This window comes from Monodon monoceros, unplaced genomic scaffold, assembly GCF_005190385.1.
Source record: "Monodon monoceros isolate NGI ecotype Baffin Bay Population unplaced genomic scaffold, NGI_Narwhal_1 Super_Scaffold_9, whole genome shotgun sequence".
In the NCBI taxonomy this organism is placed as follows: Eukaryota; Metazoa; Chordata; class Mammalia; order Artiodactyla; family Monodontidae; genus Monodon; species Monodon monoceros.
In genome coordinates, this window is record NW_021703786.1 from 8,395,328 (window position 1) to 8,415,813 (window position 20,486).

Sequence of the window (20,486 nt, forward strand, 5' to 3'; positions counted from 1 at the left end):
AGGTAACAAACTGGCTGAATCTGAAAGGCACATTTAATTGCCTATTTTTTGCTTTGTCGTTTTTCTTCTCGGTTGTAGCAGGAAGAGTTCAGATTCCTAGTAATTTCTTGATAAATTTGTGGGTGACTTGTTAGAGGTGCTGAAGTATTTAAATAGACTTTTAAATACATTTTTTTCCCAGATGATTTATACTTTGTATTTAGTAGTAACTCTGGTTGGAGATTAAATTGGTTGGCTGAGGGTCGGGGGGCAAGCATATTCAAACAGATAAGTCTCCATTACATATCCAAGATAGGAGTTGATCTCATCTCAAGGAAAGATGGTCCAGCTTTTACCTGGGATACTTGTTTTGTGGCAGTGATCTATTATTTGCTTCCATTAAACAATACATATTATACTTTAAGGTATTAAGCTCCCTTCAGCCTCCTTAAAGAATTTAAATTCAACTGCTTAGCAGCTCTCACACCTCTATTAAAAGGCCATCGTTTTAATTTTCTCAAAATTCTTTGCTATTTTTAATGTTATTGTTATTTTATCACATTTCTTAATGCTTTCTTATGTGTGCAGATGGTGAGTTATCTTAAATTAGATTGTATTAGTTATTGTCCTGTTCTATAAAAAGAATAAATTGAAATGATTTGTGCCTGTATGTCTACATTACAGAGTTAAGCTGTCATCCCTGCCCTCTTCCCGAAACCACCCCACCAACCCCTTTCATGTAAAGAATAAAATGTATAATTAACTAGGGGTTGGGGAAGACAGCAGAGGAAAGTACGTCATTCCCAAATACTGCTTCCCTCTGAATCCAGTTTCAAATCCCTTGGTTTCTTTTTATAAACAGGACTATAACTCTCACAATTGTTCAAGTCTGGTTGTGGTTTACATATTGTGTGGGATGGGAATAACATTCTTCGTTTTATGGAAGAAGCTTTTACCTATGTAGTAATTAGGAAGGGTCGTGGTACAAAGCTGTATGTTTTGTGTCCCGTCCCATCCCTCTCTCCACCCCCACTCTCACCCCCATACTATCTTATAATTTTTGTTCTTCAGGAGCCAGATTCTCTATGGCTCAGTAATGGAGTTTTCCTTAGTCTCCAAGGACTAATCTGAATTAGATAGCCTAGTGTCAGCCGTGGGCTTTTGACCTCTAGTCATTTAAACCAAATCACTTTTCGGACTGTGATGGATTTCAAATTATAAGTACAAGCCTTTGCATCTGACTCAGTGAACTGTTAACATTCAAGGCAAATTTCATCCTTCTTTTACTAAATGTTTGCTGTCTTAATTGGATGAAGCTTGAATTTTGTTCTTATCTCTAGTATATTAACATCTGAAACTGTCCTCCTTTGTCTCCCTCTCCTTTTCTCCAGCACCCCTACCTTCCCTTTGTATCTTAAACCAACTAAACAGTAGCATGCACTTCTCTTATATGCTAGTGGTACAAGGTAGAGTTGAAGTATATCCTCTTCCAAAGAGAAGTTTCCACGAGATTTAGTTGAATGGTGGGGGTGGGGCGGGGACAGCTGCCTTTTAAAAAGTAGACATTTTCCCCATGTGCTTGAATCAGATTTGCTTTGTTCTGTGTACCTACCACTAACTCACTTTATGGGTAAGCATTCTTAATTAAGCATGAAGATTACAACTTGTTTTCCATTGTTAAGTGAGCTGTTCTTTAGACTCATTTTTAGTTGAGATTTAGAATTCTCTGGAAGTCATACTGTCTGTTTAAAATGTCTTGATTAGAGGTGATAGAGTTTTTGCGTCACAGTTAGGTGTAGACTACCCAGTTTCAGCTATCTCTTCAATGGTTGCTAGTCTGTCAGTGTGACTTCTGTAGTTGGTTATTAGTCTCATGATAGAACCATTTTGTTTGGAGGTTACAGATTTTGCTGCAGAGAGAGTCTAGTCTAGCTAGATATTAATTTATCCTGAACTTTGCTTTCTTAGTGATTCATAATTCTTAATTTTGTTTTTAGCTGGGAAAACTCTTCAGATATTTAACATTGAAATGAAAAGTAAAATGAAGGCCCATACCATGACCGATGATGTCACCTTCTGGAAATGGATCTCTTTGAATACGGTTGCTCTTGTTACGGATAATGCAGTTTATCATTGGAGTATGGAAGGAGAGTCTCAGCCGGTGAAAATGTTTGATCGCCATTCTAGCCTTGCAGGGTGCCAGATTATCAATTATCGTACTGATGCAAAGCAAAAGTGGTTACTTCTGACTGGCATATCTGCACAGGTAACATTTTTCTAGTTTTTAATAAAGAAAAGGTTTAGAGAATTAATGGGCTCAGAATGCAGTTTATTTTGAAATTAGGTTATCTTTGCAAATCTGATTTATTTTGGAAGACTGTTTTTTTTCCTTCCTTTTTTTTTTGTTTTTAGGAAATAGAGGTTGCTGGCTTAATGCTTTTATACTAACATACAGTTCAGAGTACTCTTACCAAGGTGTTTTTAGGTCTTATTTGCAGGTTGAGTGGATAATGAGTTCCTGTATAAATGATTTGGAATTTATTGTGGATATTTACTGCAAAATGAGTACTCCTATATCTTTCTTTTTTTAAAGATAGTGTAAAGAGATGGTTGTGTATGAGGCACATTTTAAACATGCATATTAACGCTTTAATAAGAGAGTGTTTGCAGCTAAATTTTAAATTAAGAGGTATCAAATCTACATTGAGAGACTAACAAGGAATTGTAAATTCTTGTAAAGCATTCTAGTTATTTCAGTAGTTGTTGAATCTGGGAGTTATTGGGTCCCCAAACTTTATTCTGCTTGATCTTTTGTAGCAAAATCGTGTGGTAGGAGCTATGCAGTTATATTCTGTAGATAGGAAAGTGTCTCAACCCATTGAAGGACATGCGGCTAGCTTCGCACAGTTTAAGATGGAAGGAAATGCAGAAGAATCGACGTTATTTTGTTTTGCAGTACGGGGTCAAGCTGGAGGGAAGGTAAGTTTTGCCTTTGGAAATTGTTTTAGTGAGAACTTATCTTTTTTGTCTTTCTGTTACTAATTAATTTGTTACCTAATTTCAAAATAGTCTTCTCCCTTTCTTGCTAATTTGTTTTTAACATTCAGATTTGTGGTGACTTAATTTGTTTAAATTCTGTTTCTAGTGATACTTGTCCAAAATGAATGTTCTTTAACAACTTATTTGTATCAGCTGTTTATAGTAAGACTTTATTTTCATGGCCTTTACCAAAGGCCTTAATTTGATGTTTTTCAACTTTACTGTGCATAAGAATCACTAGGGTGGCTAAAATGTACATTTGTGTGCCTTCCATCTAGAGAGTCTGATTCAGTAAGTGGAGCTCATAATGTGCATTTTAAATGTTCTAGGTGACTAGATAGAATGTGGACCACAATTTCAGTACCATTGCCTTAAATCAGAGCTTCTCAACGCTGACTATACATTGAAATCACCTGGACAAATTGAAGTACTTTGTAAGGTTCTTAGTTTCAGACAACAGAAACAGGGTGTGGTTGATTAGAGCATAAAAAATTGAATGAAAGGATAATGGATAGTTTTCAATAGCTGGGAAGGTTAAGAACCAAGCTTGGAAAATTAGGAGGAATAAAGGAGAATGGGCAGCAGCCAAAAGTCCTGACACAGAACTCTGCGGACCTGCTGCTGCTATGATTGCACTGCTGGATGCCACAGTTAGCACTGCTGCCCCTGGAAACTCAGTTTGACTGCTTTTCTCATTGCCATAGCAGAATCTCTGAAGTCTTAATATTTTTCCATGCTAAGTAGTTTTTAAAAGTCAAGACAGAGATTGCCTAAAATATGGTAATCAATAGCCTTTAAGCTGGATGGCTAGTCATCCTAGTTAAGGATGAGACCACCCTAATAACTTTCATATGGTTATGTATCTTGGAAATGGAATTATTTATTGTTTTAGTCCATTCCTGACATGACTAAGCAAAATATATAATACTCTTTCATTGACATTATTTGCTTTCTCTTGCCTCGCTCACTGATGTGAAGCATCGGACATTTAAAATCAGAATGTTCTCATCCAAATTTGTGAGGTGTATGTGATTAGAGCGACAACTCAGCCAGCTTAAGTGCATACTTACCTAAAGTGCATACTTTAGAGTAGGTGTGGGCAGAGAAGAATTTAACAACTTAAGTTAGATTTCTATTTGGAAAAACTAAATTATAATCAAAAGCCCTTTTGTGGATATTGTTTCACCATTCTTAATTTAAAGTAGATTGAGGTGTGATTGAGCTATTGAACCGACTTTTAAAAATTTTTATCTTGAAATAATACATATTATTCATAGGAAGCTGCAAAGACAGTACAGAGAAATCCCATGCCCTTTACCTAGTTTACCCCAAAGGTTACATAGCGATGTAGTACAGTAGATAAACCAGAAGTTGACATTGGTTCAATTGTATAATTGTGTCATTTTATCATGAATAGATTCAAGGTACATACTATTCCGTCACCACAAAGATTTCCCTCTTGCTACCCCTTTACAGTCACAACCACTTACCTCTCCCTCACCATCTTTAACTCCTGAAAATCACTAATACTCTCCATTACTAGAATTTTGTCTCTTCAAGAATGCTATGTAGGGCTTCCCTGGTGGCGCAGTGGTTGAGAGCCCACCTGCCAATGCAGGGGACGTGGGTTCGTGCCCTGGTCCGGGAGGATCCCGCGTGCCGCGGAGCGGCTGGGCCCGTGAGCCATGGCCTCTGGGCCTGCGCATCCGGAGCCTGTGCTCCGCGGCGGGAGAGGCCACAGCAGTGAGGGGCCCGCGTACCGCAAAAAAAAAAAAAGAATGCTATGTAAATAGAATCATATAGTATCTGATCTTCTGAGAGTGCCTTTTTTTGTGTGTTCCCACGGGGCATAGTGTCCGTGAACGTTCATTTTATTACTGAGGAGTTCCATGGTATGGTTGTACCATATAGTTTAATGTTCACCTATCATAGGACATTTTGGTTGTTTTTAGTTTGGGGCTACAAATAAAGCTGCTATGGTCCTTTTAGCATTTGATCATAAGTTTTATTTTCTTTTGAACAGTTACATATCATTGAAGTTGGCACACCACCTACAGGGAACCAACCCTTTCCAAAGAAGGCAGTGGATGTTTTCTTTCCTCCAGAAGCACAAAATGACTTTCCTGTTGCAATGCAGGTATTTTAAGCAAAACAAATGAACTTAAAATCTCTCCTCTTAACACAATTCAAAAACTACAACTGATAGTCAATATAATTTAAGTGGTACCTTTACTCAAAAATAGTTTGTTAGTGAAACTTTGTAAAGTAATACTCTTTCTTTAATGTAATATATAAATTGGGTTATCCCAGTTTGTTCAATATGATGTTTTTCTCTTTTATACAATTTATTAATATTCTTGTGTTTTATGTAAGAGCTTGGGATATCCCATATTTGAATTTGCTGTAAAAATGAGGAAGCCATAAATACTAGCTTTTAATTTTTCATGTAAGCCTCTTGTCAAAGTTCTAGAATTTCACCATCTCTAAAATGGAATTGGACTAAATTTTCTGTTTATAGATTCATCATTTTACTGAACTGTTGATTTTCTTTATACAGATCAGTGAAAAGCATGATGTAGTATTCTTGATTACTAAGTATGGTTATATCCACCTGTATGATCTTGAGACTGGTACCTGCATCTACATGAATAGAATCAGTGGAGAAACAATCTTTGTCACTGCACCTCATGAAGCCACAGCTGGAATAATTGGAGTAAACAGAAAGGGACAAGTAAGGAAACCTTGAAAATTAAATTAAGTGATAAAATAAAATAGCACTTATTAGTGTTAGCTTTTTTCAAAAAGTAAATGGTAACTTTGGATGTCAGAAAATAATATATACCTAAAAATGCAGAAGCATATGATAACAGTCTCTCTTTAACACTGTCTCAGAGAGAGAAACTATTTGGCATACAGTATAGCCACCTAGAATTGTGTGTGTGTCTCTATTATCAAGAGAAGTAACTCTTCATGCAAAGAAACTAGTAGGGTCACATTTGACAGACTGTGTACTTTTTTTTTTTTGGCTGCACCTTGTGGCCTGTGGGATCTTAGTTACCTGTCCAGGGATTGAAGCCGGACTCCAGCAGTGAAAGCGCCAAGTCCTAACCACTGGACCATCGGGAATTCCGAGATTGTATACTTTTTGTAGGGGTTTTCTTCCTATGATCTCTTTAAGACAAATTATCAACTACAAGGAAAAGAATTCTTCTTACATCTTTTTCCCTACCTCTTTAATTATTACTAAATGTTTAATGTTGGAAGGTGATATGTTACAGTAGCTATGATATGTTCAGTGAGGGTACTTGAAAAGTTATCCAATTAGGGAGTATATTAGCTGTTCTGAATTTGTCACATTTGACATACCTCCTCATACCACCTAACACAAGTGATCCTTTTTCTGTGTTTTAGTGTTTTAATGTAATTTAAAATATACCAGGAAGTATCTTTTTCCCTAAAAAAAAAATGGTTAAATTTTTAAAAACAGTACTGTTACTGGCCTTGCCTTTTACTAGTTTTCCTCCAAATTAGTATTTTCCCTAGATGGTAAGCAAAAGAAGTAGATAGGTTTTTTCTCCTTTATTCTGTTAATTTCCAGAAAATGGTATGTATATGAAGAGAGAAATACTCTAGAGAAAGAGAGTCTTTCCCTACTTACGCATCCTCTCCCTCAATTCCACAGCTGGTTAGGTGCTTCTGCTCTATGTCCCCAGATCTTAGGTAGCCCTCTTCATGGCACTTACCACAATGAATTACAGTTGTTTCAGTCACTATTCTCCCTTAGGAAAGGGGCTTTTCTTTGTTTAATTGTATTTCTACACCAGTCAGTGTCTGGCACAAAAGCTACTTTAAAAATTTAGTAGCGTTCATCTATTCAGTTGCATGTGTCTCTCTTGGAAAAATCAAGAATGAATGGGTCTTTTGGTGAACTAGGTTAGTGATAATTTAATAATGATAAATTTGTTAAGCCAGAGACTACTGTTTTTTGGGGTTTTTTTTGAGACTATTATTTGAACTAAAGTATCTTGCATAATTTTACCATATATATTTAATATTCATAACTTTAATTCTGGGAACTTATTGTTTTCCTCCCCTTCCCCCCACAACTTTTCTGTGCCAGCTGCTTTGAATAAGAAGGTGAATGTTTACAGTAACCTTTAGGCTTCAGGGCTTTATTCTTTTGATCAGAGCCAACCAACTATAGCTGGACCTATGCCCTGAAGGAATGAGTGTGTGGTTTCTGTTGGTTGAAAAATCAAAAGTGATCAAGATGACATTGTTGCCAATATCTAGCTTACATTCTGAACTTGGTAGAACCGAGTACTTTAGAAGGTACAGGAACCTTCTTAGAAGTACAGGAACCTTCTTTGTCCCCTGTAGATCTTAAGTACTGGTTTCTAGAAATCTGCTAGTACAGTCTAAAAGTAGGATAAAGATGAAACTGGTTTGGTGTTTGGGGAAGACTACAGAAAGTATAGTTAGAAGCGGGTTTGTTCATCTCCCTTATTTTTCCTAGGAGGTAAGTATTAAATTAAAGATGGGTGGAATGCAAATGACTATAAAGAAAGTAATTCTTCCTTTTTTTAAAAGGTGTGTCTTAATACGGAGTAGAGTGACACATTGCAGATATAAGATGGCCTAAGCTTTTGGCGATGGGGGTCAGATCTGTAGAAATGAAAGAATTTCGGAGGTTAAACTTTTTTCACTTTCCTCAAAAGGAATAATAGAACGGGCAAATCGATATTACCTATCTGTTTGGTTATCGAGTTCTCATTTATTTAACAAATATTAAGCATTTACTTTGTGCTAAACACTGCCTGGTGCTAATAATACAATTAAACAAAGATAAGTCCCTTTCCTTATGTGGAATAGTGACTGAGAAACACTTAGATGAGAAGTAATAGTATGAGGACTGCTGTTGGGGGTAATATAAGTAGTTTACTGGGATGTATACCCGCTCTGGTGTTGGGGAGAGGAATGGATGCATAGTGAAGGGCTCCCTTTCTCTTTGGCAATTGACAGGAATTCAGCTTTTAAGCAGTGTTCTGTGACTTATTAGGAGGATTGAGGGTAGATAATTGTTCTTCAAAAAGAAGCAATTAGAAGTTCCTCTTCACTGGTGCCACATTTATTAAGTACCTACTGTATACATTGCGGTATATAAGGTGCCTGAGGATTCAGTGGTCCTCCCTTCATTGAGTATATAATCTAGACTCTGGGAATGTAAATGTAATTAACATTACTGAAAAATACTAGAGTTAGAAGGAATGTACCTTAAACTTCTTCCAGGTGAACTCATACCATGTTAAGAATGAATGAATGGTAGCAAAGCAGTTAGAGTTTGGACAGTATGAAGTGGGGAGTTATTTATATTATAAGATGGCCATATTTTAGGAACCCGCAAATAGCTTAGTACCCTTTAGTCTTTTCTGCCCTCTTTTTTTTCTTTTTTTTTAATGGCAATAAGAAAGCAGCTGTCACAGTTTTATTGCCTTTGTGACTCAGTAGTCATCAGCTCTAAATGGATTTGGTTTCACTGATGCTCACATGAACACATTGCAGCTATTCATTAGATCTTAAATTGCAGGTTCTCTCGGTATGTGTGGAAGAAGAAAACATAATTCCTTATATCACCAATGTCCTACAAAATCCTGATTTGGCCCTGAGAATGGCTGTACGTAACAACTTGGCTGGTGCTGAAGAACTCTTTGCCCGGAAGTTTAATGCTCTTTTTGCCCAGGGAAATTACTCAGAGGCAGCAAAGGTGGCTGCTAATGCACCAAAGGTAAATAGTTATGAAAGTGAAGTTGCCATGATTGGATTAATTTTAATATGCTCTATTTCTAATACTGTTAGTTAGAACTAGAACCAGCTTTCCACAGAGAAACTAATCTTTTTTAGGATGTGTTTTCCAGTAGAATGAGTTACTTGTCAGTACCTCTAGATTTAATTACTTTTCTGTGCTCTAGATTTGGGTAGCTTTTTAAAACTCAGGATGTCAGAATGATATATAGATCTAACAAGCTGTGATTTACATAGATGTAATACTGTTTAGTTACTCAGTTGTTATACTGTTTGATCTTATCTGTGATAGCTACTGATTTTATTTCTAAGAGTTGAAAATTAAACAAATCCTGTTCAATTTATGGTAGGAAGAGCTGTCTCAAGTTGAGCTGAATTTATCCTCATCACCTTTGTATTATGTTGGACTGAATTAACACCTTACTCCCTGACCAGTGTAATGAAATTTCCACTTAACCTAATGTGAACCTGGAATAATAGCTAGTTGTAACTATTATTGTCTTACACATTGACATTATTATAATTAGGTTGGTATGTTCCTGATTCAGGATAATCTCATAACATTGAACCAGAAGTGTGACTGAATCTTTACTATTCAGTATATTGAAGATTTGAGGTTTGGTTTTAGTAGATGGAATCATGCCTTTAAAATTGACTTAAGAGACCCATGGAGTTATTAGTGTGATGTTGGATCATCTTTAAAAGGAGTCTGTAACATTTCTGTTTCTTAAAGGGAATCCTTCGTACCCCAGACACCATCCGTCGGTTCCAGAGTGTCCCAGCTCAGCCAGGTCAAACTTCTCCCCTACTTCAGTACTTTGGAATCCTTTTGGACCAGGGCCAGCTAAACAAATATGAATCCTTAGAACTGTGTAGGCCTGTACTTCAGCAAGGGCGGAAACAGCTTTTGGAGAAATGGTTAAAAGAAGATAAGGTATATTAACTTCTGTTAACATATTTTTGCTTTGATTAAATACTATGTTAGCAAGTTAAAAACATAGGCTGTGCCAGAACATCTCCATCCATTATTTATTGCTTGTAGGAATAGAACAAGAATAAACATTGCATGAGATGCATAAACTTATTTCCTTTTGAAAATGTATTTATTTTGTGGCATGTTGAGGGTAGGATATCTTTTAAAATGGAATCCAGGATTACTTGCTTGGTGGTTAAAACTACTAATCTGGAAGCAAATTGCTATCCTTTTGCTTTAGGAAAAGCTTAGTGTGAGACGCTTTGCGCATTCATATTTGTCAACATATGTAACACTCACGTGGACCTAAGAATGTATTCCTTTCTCCCACATCCCACACTTGATATGCCCAGTAGTTTCAACCATACAACATCATATCTTTTCTTGTAGAACTTCCCAGGTATCAACACTGTGATATTTGCTGCTAGTAACCATGTTTGGGTGTGCAAGGGAAACATGTTATATAAAACGTTGGCTCGGAAATACGTTAACAAGACAGCAGGGCTGTCTAATTAGCGGTGATATAGATTCCCAAAGAGATTTCACAGAATGTTAATTGGCATTACATGAAAAAATATTTAACTTAGTTTCTTGAAATTATTTAACTATAAATCTTTAAAAACTGTTGTTAACCAGCTTTCTTTACTGTAAGATTTCTCTATGCCTTTTAAATTCACTCAGTACTTACTAGTTTCTTTTTACATAGAGTATCTAATGGTATTATGTTTTCTGGAGCACATTATGGAAAATGTGGCTTATTTGTAAGCCAACTAACAAGTTTAAACAATCCTTTAGTGGTATTATTCCTTTCATACCACCATAGAAAGCCTTTCTCCACAAAGTGGCAATATTGAATTGCCATGTCTTATGCCAGTGTCAAGAACTGAGGTGGTACTGTTTATAGCACTCTGAGTAGTGAATAACTTTTAATGTTAGACCTTTTGGCTTTAGTGTTATGTTGGTTATATTTTTACATTACTAATTGTAAGTCCTTGTTTCTTGACCCAGCTTCTGGCAGTCTTACAGGATATTGGAGGATAGTACTTTGGAGTTGGGATGCTTGGACAGGAGTCTGCTGAAGAATAGTTACTAGCCACATAGCGAGTATTTGAGGTCCATCCTAATTGCTTAAGATAAGGGAGGATGGGAACAACCAAGGTAACTGAGTTGACCAATATAAGTGTGAAAGCTTTTTGGGTATCATTACCTTTTTTGGCGAGTGGTCACATAGGATTCATTTGTGGTAAAAAGGACACTGGTCAACTCTTCATTAGTTAGCGTGTTTGGTTGAGAGGTGTAGACTCTGAGAGAACTTCTCATTGAATGTCGGTGATAATCATAGAAAATCAACTCTAGTATATAAAGCAGAACTCTTTTAGAGAAGCTGCTTTCCAGATTGGGCAGCTGACTAAGGCAGGTTGAATAGTACAGAGGAGGGTATCTGCATGTATACCACCTAAAAATTCTAAAATTTTTATCTGTTTGACCTCTTGAAGTTAATGTCCTGCTTTATAACCTTAAATCCAAAAATCAAGAAGATAATGAAGCTTAGATCCTTCAGACATACAGATTATACCCTAATTTTAGTAATGGTCTTTATGGTAAGCCTAATCTGGCTCCTTGAATATCACATTTTCATTTCATAACATTACATTAGGAGCTGCATTATTCTTGAAAAACTAAGACCATGTGGGTCTGATATCTGAATACTCTCAATTGTTAGAGGAGCAAGATTCTGCTTTTTAAGTATTTATATTCCTAACAAGGTAATTGGTAGTATCTGTATGTGTGAAGTCTTGGTGGGTTTTTATCCTTGATTGAGTAGAATGTGTGGAGAATTCTGAGTTATTGCTGTGAATACAAAATGAAGAGTCTTGGGCTTCCCTGGTGGCGCAGTGGTTAAGAGTCCGCCTGCCAATGCAGGGGACATGAGTTCGAGCCCTGGTCCGGGAAGATCCCATGTGCCGTGGAGCAACTAAGCCCGTGTGCCACAACTACTGAGCCTGCACTCTAGAGCCCACGAGCCACAACTACTGAAGCCCGCGAGCCACAACTACTGAAGCCCGTGCGCCTAGAACCCGTGCTCCATAATAGGAGAAGCCACCTCAATGAGAAGCCCGTGCTCCACAACGAAGAGTAGCCCCCGCTCTTCGCAACTAGAGAAAGCCTGCACATGGCAACGAAGACGCAACACAGCCAAAAAATAAATACATTAATTAATTAATTAATTAATTTAAAAATCAAGAGTCTTTATAACCACAACCCCTGCATATTTATAATACATTCTGGGACAACTGAGAAACTAAGTGCCTGTCATGTTAGTTTTTATTTATAGTGGAAGTAGTGTCAATTGCTGATTTATACAGCAGCTCATGGCTTACTAAACAGTCTCTTTTTCCTTTGGACAGCTGGAATGCTCTGAAGAACTGGGAGACCTTGTGAAATCTGTGGACCCTACACTGGCACTTAGTGTGTACCTAAGGGCTAATGTGCCAAATAAAGTCATTCAGTGCTTTGCAGAAACAGGTCAAGTCCAGAAGATTGTTTTATATGCTAAAAAAGTGAGTTCAATGAAACAAATTCTCCACATAAATTCATTAAAACATTAAGAGAGAAATTAGCTTATAGTAACTCTCAGTGACTTTAATAGTGAATTTCCTTAAATATTTATAATTACTTGGAAAAGTATAAAAATGCTGTTATGGCTCGCATATAGAATTACACTTCAAAAATGGAGACAGTTACTCTTGCATGGCTTATAGAATTTAAGCTGCTAGGGCATGTTTAACCTGTTAGAACAGATTTTTTTGGTGGTCAATGAGACTGAATAAGCCAATTATAAAAATGTATAGCTATTTGTTCAAATATGTTATCACCAAGGTGTCTATTTGTCTTGTATAAACCAAGATCAAATTGAGCATCTAAGTTAAAACTGAATTTGTATTTTCACCATTAGCTCTGTCTGTAGTAGCAAGATTCTATTGCAGAAAAAGCCTTTAAATGATATAAAAATGGAACTTTGTAGCAGGGCTTAAGTTTTTGTCTCTTTGTAGGTTGGATATACTCCAGACTGGATCTTTCTGCTGAGAAATGTTATGCGAATCAGTCCAGATCAGGGGCAGCAGTTTGCTCAAATGTTAGTTCAGGATGAAGAACCTCTTGCTGATATCACACAGGTAAAGGAGTTAAAATGTATTTTGTAGAAGTATAGAGAATGGGGGAGATCTGAGTTTAAACAACTTTGGAGAAGAATGGGTTAACTTTTTTATTTGTAGAAATTAGAGCTGTGTTGATCTACATGGATAAACCTTAAGTACGTTACCAAAAAAGCAAGTTGCAGAAGAGTGGACAGTCAGATACCATCTATATACAGTTCTAAAACATGCAGAACAAATACCATCTCATTTAGAGTGGTATATGTGTTAAAAATATGAAAAATATATGGGAATAATAAAACACAAAGGATAGCCGCTGCCACTAGGTGAAGGGAGAGGGAAGAGATGCATATATGAAGTGGGAGTCACAGACTCTTTCATTTTTATGCTTTTGTATATTTTAAATAGTTCATCAGGGAATTCCCTGGCGGTCCAGTGGTTAGGAGTCCGTGCTTCCACCACACGGGGTACGGGTTCGATCCCTGGTCGGGGAACTAAGGTCCTGCATGCCGTGTGGCGTGGCATGCATGCATGCATGCATGCATCAATCAATCAGTCATCAAAATTTTAAATCTATCAATTTATATTCTATTATATAGCATCTTGAAATATTTTGTGGTTGTTTTTACTAGAATTAAAAGTAACTCCAGAAGACAAAAACTTACTCTTAAATTATGACGTTACGCTGTCCAAATAATATTCTTTAAATCTGGGATTTGATCTGGCAGTGTTTTATATGTGAAGAAAGAGATAATGTTTCATTTCCTTTCATTTACATATATTGTCAACAGTATCATAAAGCAGTTTTTAAGTATCTTAAAACAATTTCCTTTAAATCTTTTTTTTGCAGATTGTCGATGTGTTTATGGAATACAATCTAATTCAGCAGTGTACTGCATTCTTGCTTGATGCACTGAAGAATAATCGCCCATCTGAAGGTCCTTTACAGACAAGGTTGCTTGAGATGAACCTTATGCATGCACCTCAAGTACGTGTTTTCATGCTTTCTAGGCATGTTTCCAACACTGCTTTTGTAGTTATTCAGAGCTTCTTAGATTATTTGAAGCTACTGACATGCCTGTTCCTCATTTTAGAAAATTTAGCTAACATTCTTTTGTACTTTCTCTCCTTTACCAATTAATTCAGTGTTGAATCTTAATATGTAATCTGCATATAGAGTTACTGATATAAATGGAGTAGTAAAATAAACTCATCCTTTTTATGGTTTTATAGGTCGCAGATGCTATTCTAGGGAATCAGATGTTCACGCATTATGACCGGGCTCATATCGCTCAGCTGTGTGAGAAGGCGGGCCTCCTGCAGCGTGCTTTAGAACACTTCACTGACTTATATGATATAAAGCGTGCGGTTGTTCATACCCATCTTCTTAACCCTGAGGTATTTTAGGCTCTTACCTAACTATTAGTTATGATTAATTGGTATACCGAAAATGTGTTTGTGTTACTGAATGATAATAATTTCATACCACCATTAGGTTTAACATTGTTTCATTTATTTATTTACTTACTTATTTTGTCCTCTAGTGGTTAGTGAATTACTTTGGGTCCTTATCAGTAGAAGACTCCCTGGAATGCCTCAGAGCCATGCTATCTGCCAATATTCGTCAGAATCTACAGATCTGTGTGCAAGTGGCTTCTAAGTATCACGAACAACTGTCCACTCAGTCTCTGATTGAACTTTTTGAATCTTTCAAGAGTTTTGAAGGTAATTAGGAGTTTGAGTTGTTTTAAATTATTTAAGGAAGCCAAGAGGGTTATTGTTAAACAGACAGTGTCATAGGCTGTTGGAAATTCTTTCTACAAGCTTACTTTGATGGCATATTTTAAGTCGTCTTATTCAGTAACTATTGTCAGGCATGTTCTATACCAGGTTCCAGGGACATGCGGTGAAGAAGACTGTCTGCATGGATATTTTATAGGTGAATTAAAGGCAAAATTTTAAGATACAAATATATGTAGTAGCTTTGTCATAATTGTATAAGATGAAAATACTAATGATCAGGTATGTAATGATTGTGTTTATATTGTCTGACTCTTATAATGGCAAATGATTCTAGCCAAGGAAATTTTGTGACTTGTCCCTGTAGCAGGTTTTCTCAACCTCAGCGATACAGACATATTGGGCTGGATAATTTGTTGTGTTGGCGGGTACATTTTTGTGTGCATGCAGGATATTTAGCAGCATTGCTGGCTTCAGTCCACTGGATGCCAGGAGCATCAGCTCCACCAGTTGTGACCACTAAAATGTCTCCAGACCTTGCTCAATGTCTCCTGGGAAGAAAACCATCTTGCCCTCAGTTGAGAACCACTGTTGTGCTGAGTATTTTTTTTTTTTTTTTATTGCGGTATGCGGGCCTCTCCCGTTGCGGAGCACAGGCTCCGGACGTGCAGGCTCAGCGGCCATGGCTTGCGGGCCCAGCCGCTCTGCGGCTTGTGGGATCTTCTTGGACCGGGGCACGAACCTGTGTCCCCTGCGTCGGCAGGTGGGCTCTCAACCACTGTGCCACCAGGGAAGCCCTATGCTGAGTATTAATGTAATCACTGTTGGTGGCTTTTAGGTTCATTAGCTAAATATCTGGTCTCTACTTACCTTTTCTTCTCTCTTCTTGTAGTACTGCTCTAGACAGAAGGAATAAGCGATTCCTACTAGTTTTCTTAAATTTTTCAGTTTCTGTGTTAACTGTGCACTACATTTATACTGTTCATTCAGTACAGTAGCCACTAGCCACATGTAGCTATGTAAATTTAAAGTAATTAAAATTGAATACAATTAAAAATTTAGTTCTTCAGTCACACTAGCTACATTTCAGGTGCTCAATAGCCACGTGTGGTTAGTGGCTACTGTATTAGATAGTGTAGATATAGAATATTTGCATCATTGCAGAAAATTCTGTTGAACGGCACTGCATTAAATTCTTTTTAAGCTACTTTTGTGTGTTTCCTATTAACTGCGTATAGAGAAACACTGCTATAGTGGACTTCATTTAAAATTTCTCATATGGAATATGGTATGATAATTAGCTTTGATATTAAGTAGCTGTCTCCTATTTCTCAACTACTAGAAGACATTGAATTTTCTGTTCTGTAGGGATTAAAGTACAAATCCATTTATTGAACTGATTAGTGGACTATTTAATATTCTTATTGAGCTTTTTGAGCAACCAGTTTTTATTTGGGACTATTCAGTATAACTGTGGGGGGTTTTGCTTGTTTTTTAAATTGAGGTATAATTGACATAATGTTTTTTAATTGCTTAAGTATTTTTCAGGTCTGTCATTCTCAAAGGTACACCTGTGCTTAATTTCAATTATTTGTTTCTTTAAGGTCTTTTTTATTTTCTGGGATCCATTGTTAACTTTAGTCAGGACCCAGATGTGCACTTTAAATATATTCAGGCAGCTTGCAAGACAGGGCAGATCAAAGAAGTAGAAAGAATCTGCAGAGAAAGCAACTGCTATGATCCTGAGCGAGTCAAGAATTTTCTCAAGGTAAGAGTAATGCATTTTCTGGTTGGGTTGAAGATCGGCAGTTCTGCAAAGGTTTGCTCACAGTTTTAAAATATTTTTTTCCCCTAAAAGTGAAATTCTTAGCATTCTCAAATTGTATGCTGAATTATTTCTTCCAAATTTAATATTTTGTGGTTTCCTTTGAAATAAGGAAGGAAATTGGTAAGTAATACTTAAGAATGACCATCTGTTTAAATGAAGAGGAAAATAACACTATCTCTAAGGAATTTCCTTTCTTTTACTTTAATTTTAGAAGAAAATTTTTGAAAAGTGATTGTAGATGCTCAGTGTTTAGAATATATATCATTTAGACTCTTTTTGAATATTAATTGAATATTAAGATCAGCTTGCCCTCAGTGTTATTTTAAGGGGCCTGTATTATATGCAAAGGGTTCTGTTGTGTAAAGGACATAGGTTAATCTCTGTCGTTGATTAGCCTAACTCTAGAAACTAAATATTAATCATGTGTAATTCATAAATTGAAGGTACAATTGAACAAAAAACCCCTCAGCTTTGTGACACGAATTTGGTTATGGAGAAGTAAGAACTGCCTGTGTTGGAATGAAGAGTAATTGTTTAAAGATTCTTAGACCTTTACAGCATACCTGAGGGCAGTTAATTTTTGTTTAATGATTAACTTAACTTTACCTTTATTCTCATACCTACTAATTACTTTGTGAGGAAGGTAAGACCTTAAAATTGGTAGTCGTTTATAAAAATTAGGAAAACTACAGAACATTCAGATCCCCCCAAAATACATATTTACGTACTTTACATTTATATTAAAAATATATTAAATGATTCCAGAGATTGTATATAAAGTTCTTAAGTATTTTTTTCTTCTGGAAGAATTTTAGATTGAAACTAAAACCAAAATGTTCATTGTGCAATTTAGTAGGAAAGAACAGGCTTTTCTTACTCCTACACTGATCATTTTTAGATAATCTATAGTTGTTTTAGCTGATTCTTCTTCTGAAGAACTTAATACCTAGATTAAATAGCTAAACCCTTAGGTGTTTTAGTGTAATGATGTAGTTAAAGTGCTGAAGTTGCCCTATGTTTTAGATTAAAAGATAAACATTCCCCAGAAGTATAGCTTTATAATGTCTTGGCCATCATGAATATTCTGAGGAGCCTGGCTAGTATATGTTTGAACCCATGACTTCCTGGTGTCAGAAAAAAAACGTCCAAATGAGAAAGATTTGATACTCTATGCTTGACTAGTGTACCCATAACACCAGTCCAGTTCCTCCTTTGAGTAACAGTACTGTTTCCTTTTTTTAAAAATACTACCAGATCCACACTGATTTGTTTTCATTAAGCTCTCAGCTTTTATGCTTCAATTGTAATTTCTTGAGCATTGGGTTGTAATATTTGAGTTGTCATATATATGTAAAGCAGGACTAAGTTAACTATTTTCACCTAATTATGATGACCTTGAGCTTCATAAAAAACCCTCAGGAAACTAGGATGTGGCCGTCTTACACTGCTTATCCCATGAGATCTAATTAGGTGAGGAATCCCCCTCCATACTTGTGAATTGGATACAAGTCTAATAGAGGAGAGTGGATGTGAATTATGGGCTTTTGAAAGTCAGACATGGTTCAAATTCCTTTTCTTTCTATAAAGCTGTTAACCTCAGGCCAGTTAACTAAGGTGCCTCAGCCTTGGTTTCTTCAACCACAAGCTGTGTTTATCAAGTACCTTGTATGCCATAGGTGTTCAAGTGATAACGGTGGTTAATAAGCTGTGTTGGTGGGCCTTGGAAATAAGGTATTGTCAGCCTTTCTAGCAGGCAAGTTTTGTTTCTTTTTGGTTTTAAGTTATTCCTGACTCCTTGAAGGAATTTTAATACCAGCCTGAGTTAGAGGAAAAAACCTAGTCTCTTATCATTAAATAATCTGAGATGGGAGCTCAGTGCTAATATGCTACTATTGGATATTCAGCCTTTCACCCCAGTAATGAGAATGAACATACTAAACCGTTTACTCACTTTCCTTATTGATCTGTAGTTTGTAGCGGGTTGCTCCATTTCATCATCACTGTTATTAAGCTTCATTTTGGAGTTACTAGCTGTATTATAACTGGTGTTGTATGCAAACTGTGATAATAAGAAAAATACTTCTCTGAATCTAATCTTGAACATTAGACAAGTGCCAATTACATGCTAGCCACCAGGAATACAGAGATTGATAGAATATGAATTCTCCTTTAAAGTAGCCTGTAAGCAGGATGAAATAGTGTCAGTAGCATTATTTGGCTCGTGCCCTAACCTTGTGGAACTGTAGCCTTGCATAGAGAATGTAAAACTGTTCTTTAGACCCATGCCTCTTGCTACCTTTGATCTTATTTTCCAGGTTTTGTTTCAACCTCACTGGCCTGCTTGCTATTCCTGGAACTCCCCAAACCCTCTGCTGCCCCAGGGCCTTTGCTTGTGCCCTTTCCCACTTACCTCTCAGACCTTCATGACCTGCTCCCTTACCTTCTTTCAGATTTCCAGTCAAATGTCACGAGAAAGGATGTCTCAGATTACCCTGTCTAAAATAAAATCTATTCCTGTTCCATCCTCACTTCCCCCTTGTCTTGTTCTCTTTTTCTTTATAACACTTAGCATTGTCTGTTCCCACTAGAATGTAAGTCTCTTTGGGGAATGCTTACTTTGTTCCCTGCTATATCTCCAAACTTTATGTTTAAGAAAACCTGAATATGTTTATATAATTGCAGTTTTGATCCTAAAATCTCTAATCATAATACCTAAAGGGTAACCTTTAAATAAAAATTTAAAATATTAATAGCATTATTTTCATATATGAAATCATATGCAAATTTAGGTAATCAAGAAAGTATCCCAGTGTTTGTCTGCTTTTTTCAAATTTAAATTTTCTTTGTGAATACAAATAGTTGTCTTTTGCAGCAGAAATCTTAAACCACCCACGCGTGAGACTAGAATACCTAAGTAATCTTAGATTACTTGCCAAGTATGTTTTCTCCCTAAATGGTAAAATGCAGAAGGTAATATTTTATATGTATATTAAACAAGATAAAGAAGATTAGTATGTTGATGTTTGTTTAGTAGGAAAAACTTGGCCTGCTAAAATCTTTTGCATAGGTAGATCAAACATTCTCTTTAGAAATGATTATAGCAGCTCTTAGGACAGAGTTTCCATGGTGCTAAATAATACTTGCTTTAGACTTTCCTTGATGGGAAAAATCTGCAGCTGGACTTCCACTTCAGATTTACAGCCATTTTTTTGTTTGTTTGTTTAATTCAGGATTTCTTATGACTCCAGATTTAGTTTAGTGTTCTCTGAACACTTCATAGACTAATTATAATTGTTTATAATTGGGTGACTTATAAGTGCTAGACTTAGGATTTATTCTAACCTTGCAAATAACATTTTTTGTGGCTGTCATTGAGGAAAGTCCTATCCTGCTTAGTTCTTCTTCTTCAGTAGACAATCCATAGAGGAATCATTTACTGAGGCATGTTTCACTGTATATAAATGAATTCCTGATGGAAACTGTTGTTTTTTGTGCTGTACCTAATGTCTGTGGAATGTAACAGGACATGTATCAGGTAAATGTCCAGTACAGGTGTTACCTACCTGTCTATAACATCTATGTCAATCTGTAAGTAGGATTATAGCTTGGTATTTGTAACGGTAAAAGCAGTTGGCAATTTAAAGATGCTTTAAATGCTTTTTATCTTTTAAACCTTTTTTTTTTTTATAGCAACATGTGGTATATTTAAATTCATGGCCATCACTATCATGCTGCTCCTTTTAGGCTTCATTATAACAGTGTTAGAAGACGGCCATATAGATTGGAATGGGGAGGGGTAAAAAACAAGTCATCAGTTTGAAACAAAAGCGAGCCAATATGCCTAATTTTGACAGTGTGACTATACCTCTTAAATCAACTACAAATTCAGTTGTTACTATTAATGAAAGTCCCAGTGTGATGATTTTATATCCTGAGCGCCACTGATGGCTCACAAGTCTTGTTACTTTTT

The 20,486-nt window shown here is 36.3% G+C and overlaps 1 protein-coding gene across 3 annotated transcripts in view; it reads left to right on the forward strand.

Moving 5' to 3' along the window:
• The window catches only part of CLTC (clathrin heavy chain), a 58,775-nt gene that overhangs the window by 18,223 nt on the left and 20,066 nt on the right, over nt 1-20,486 (forward strand). For all 3 annotated transcript variants that reach the window (XM_029211077.1, XM_029211076.1, XM_029211078.1), the window contains exons 3-14: nt 1,977-2,245; nt 2,797-2,958; nt 5,042-5,155; nt 5,576-5,749; nt 8,606-8,803; nt 9,554-9,754; nt 12,202-12,354; nt 12,847-12,969; nt 13,799-13,936; nt 14,182-14,346; nt 14,493-14,673; nt 16,293-16,456. In XM_029211077.1, the coding sequence (XP_029066910.1) occupies nt 1,977-2,245; nt 2,797-2,958; nt 5,042-5,155; nt 5,576-5,749; nt 8,606-8,803; nt 9,554-9,754; nt 12,202-12,354; nt 12,847-12,969; nt 13,799-13,936; nt 14,182-14,346; nt 14,493-14,673; nt 16,293-16,456 (2,042 nt within the window). The remainder of the gene's footprint in view (nt 1-1,976; nt 2,246-2,796; nt 2,959-5,041; nt 5,156-5,575; nt 5,750-8,605; nt 8,804-9,553; nt 9,755-12,201; nt 12,355-12,846; nt 12,970-13,798; nt 13,937-14,181; nt 14,347-14,492; nt 14,674-16,292; nt 16,457-20,486) is intronic.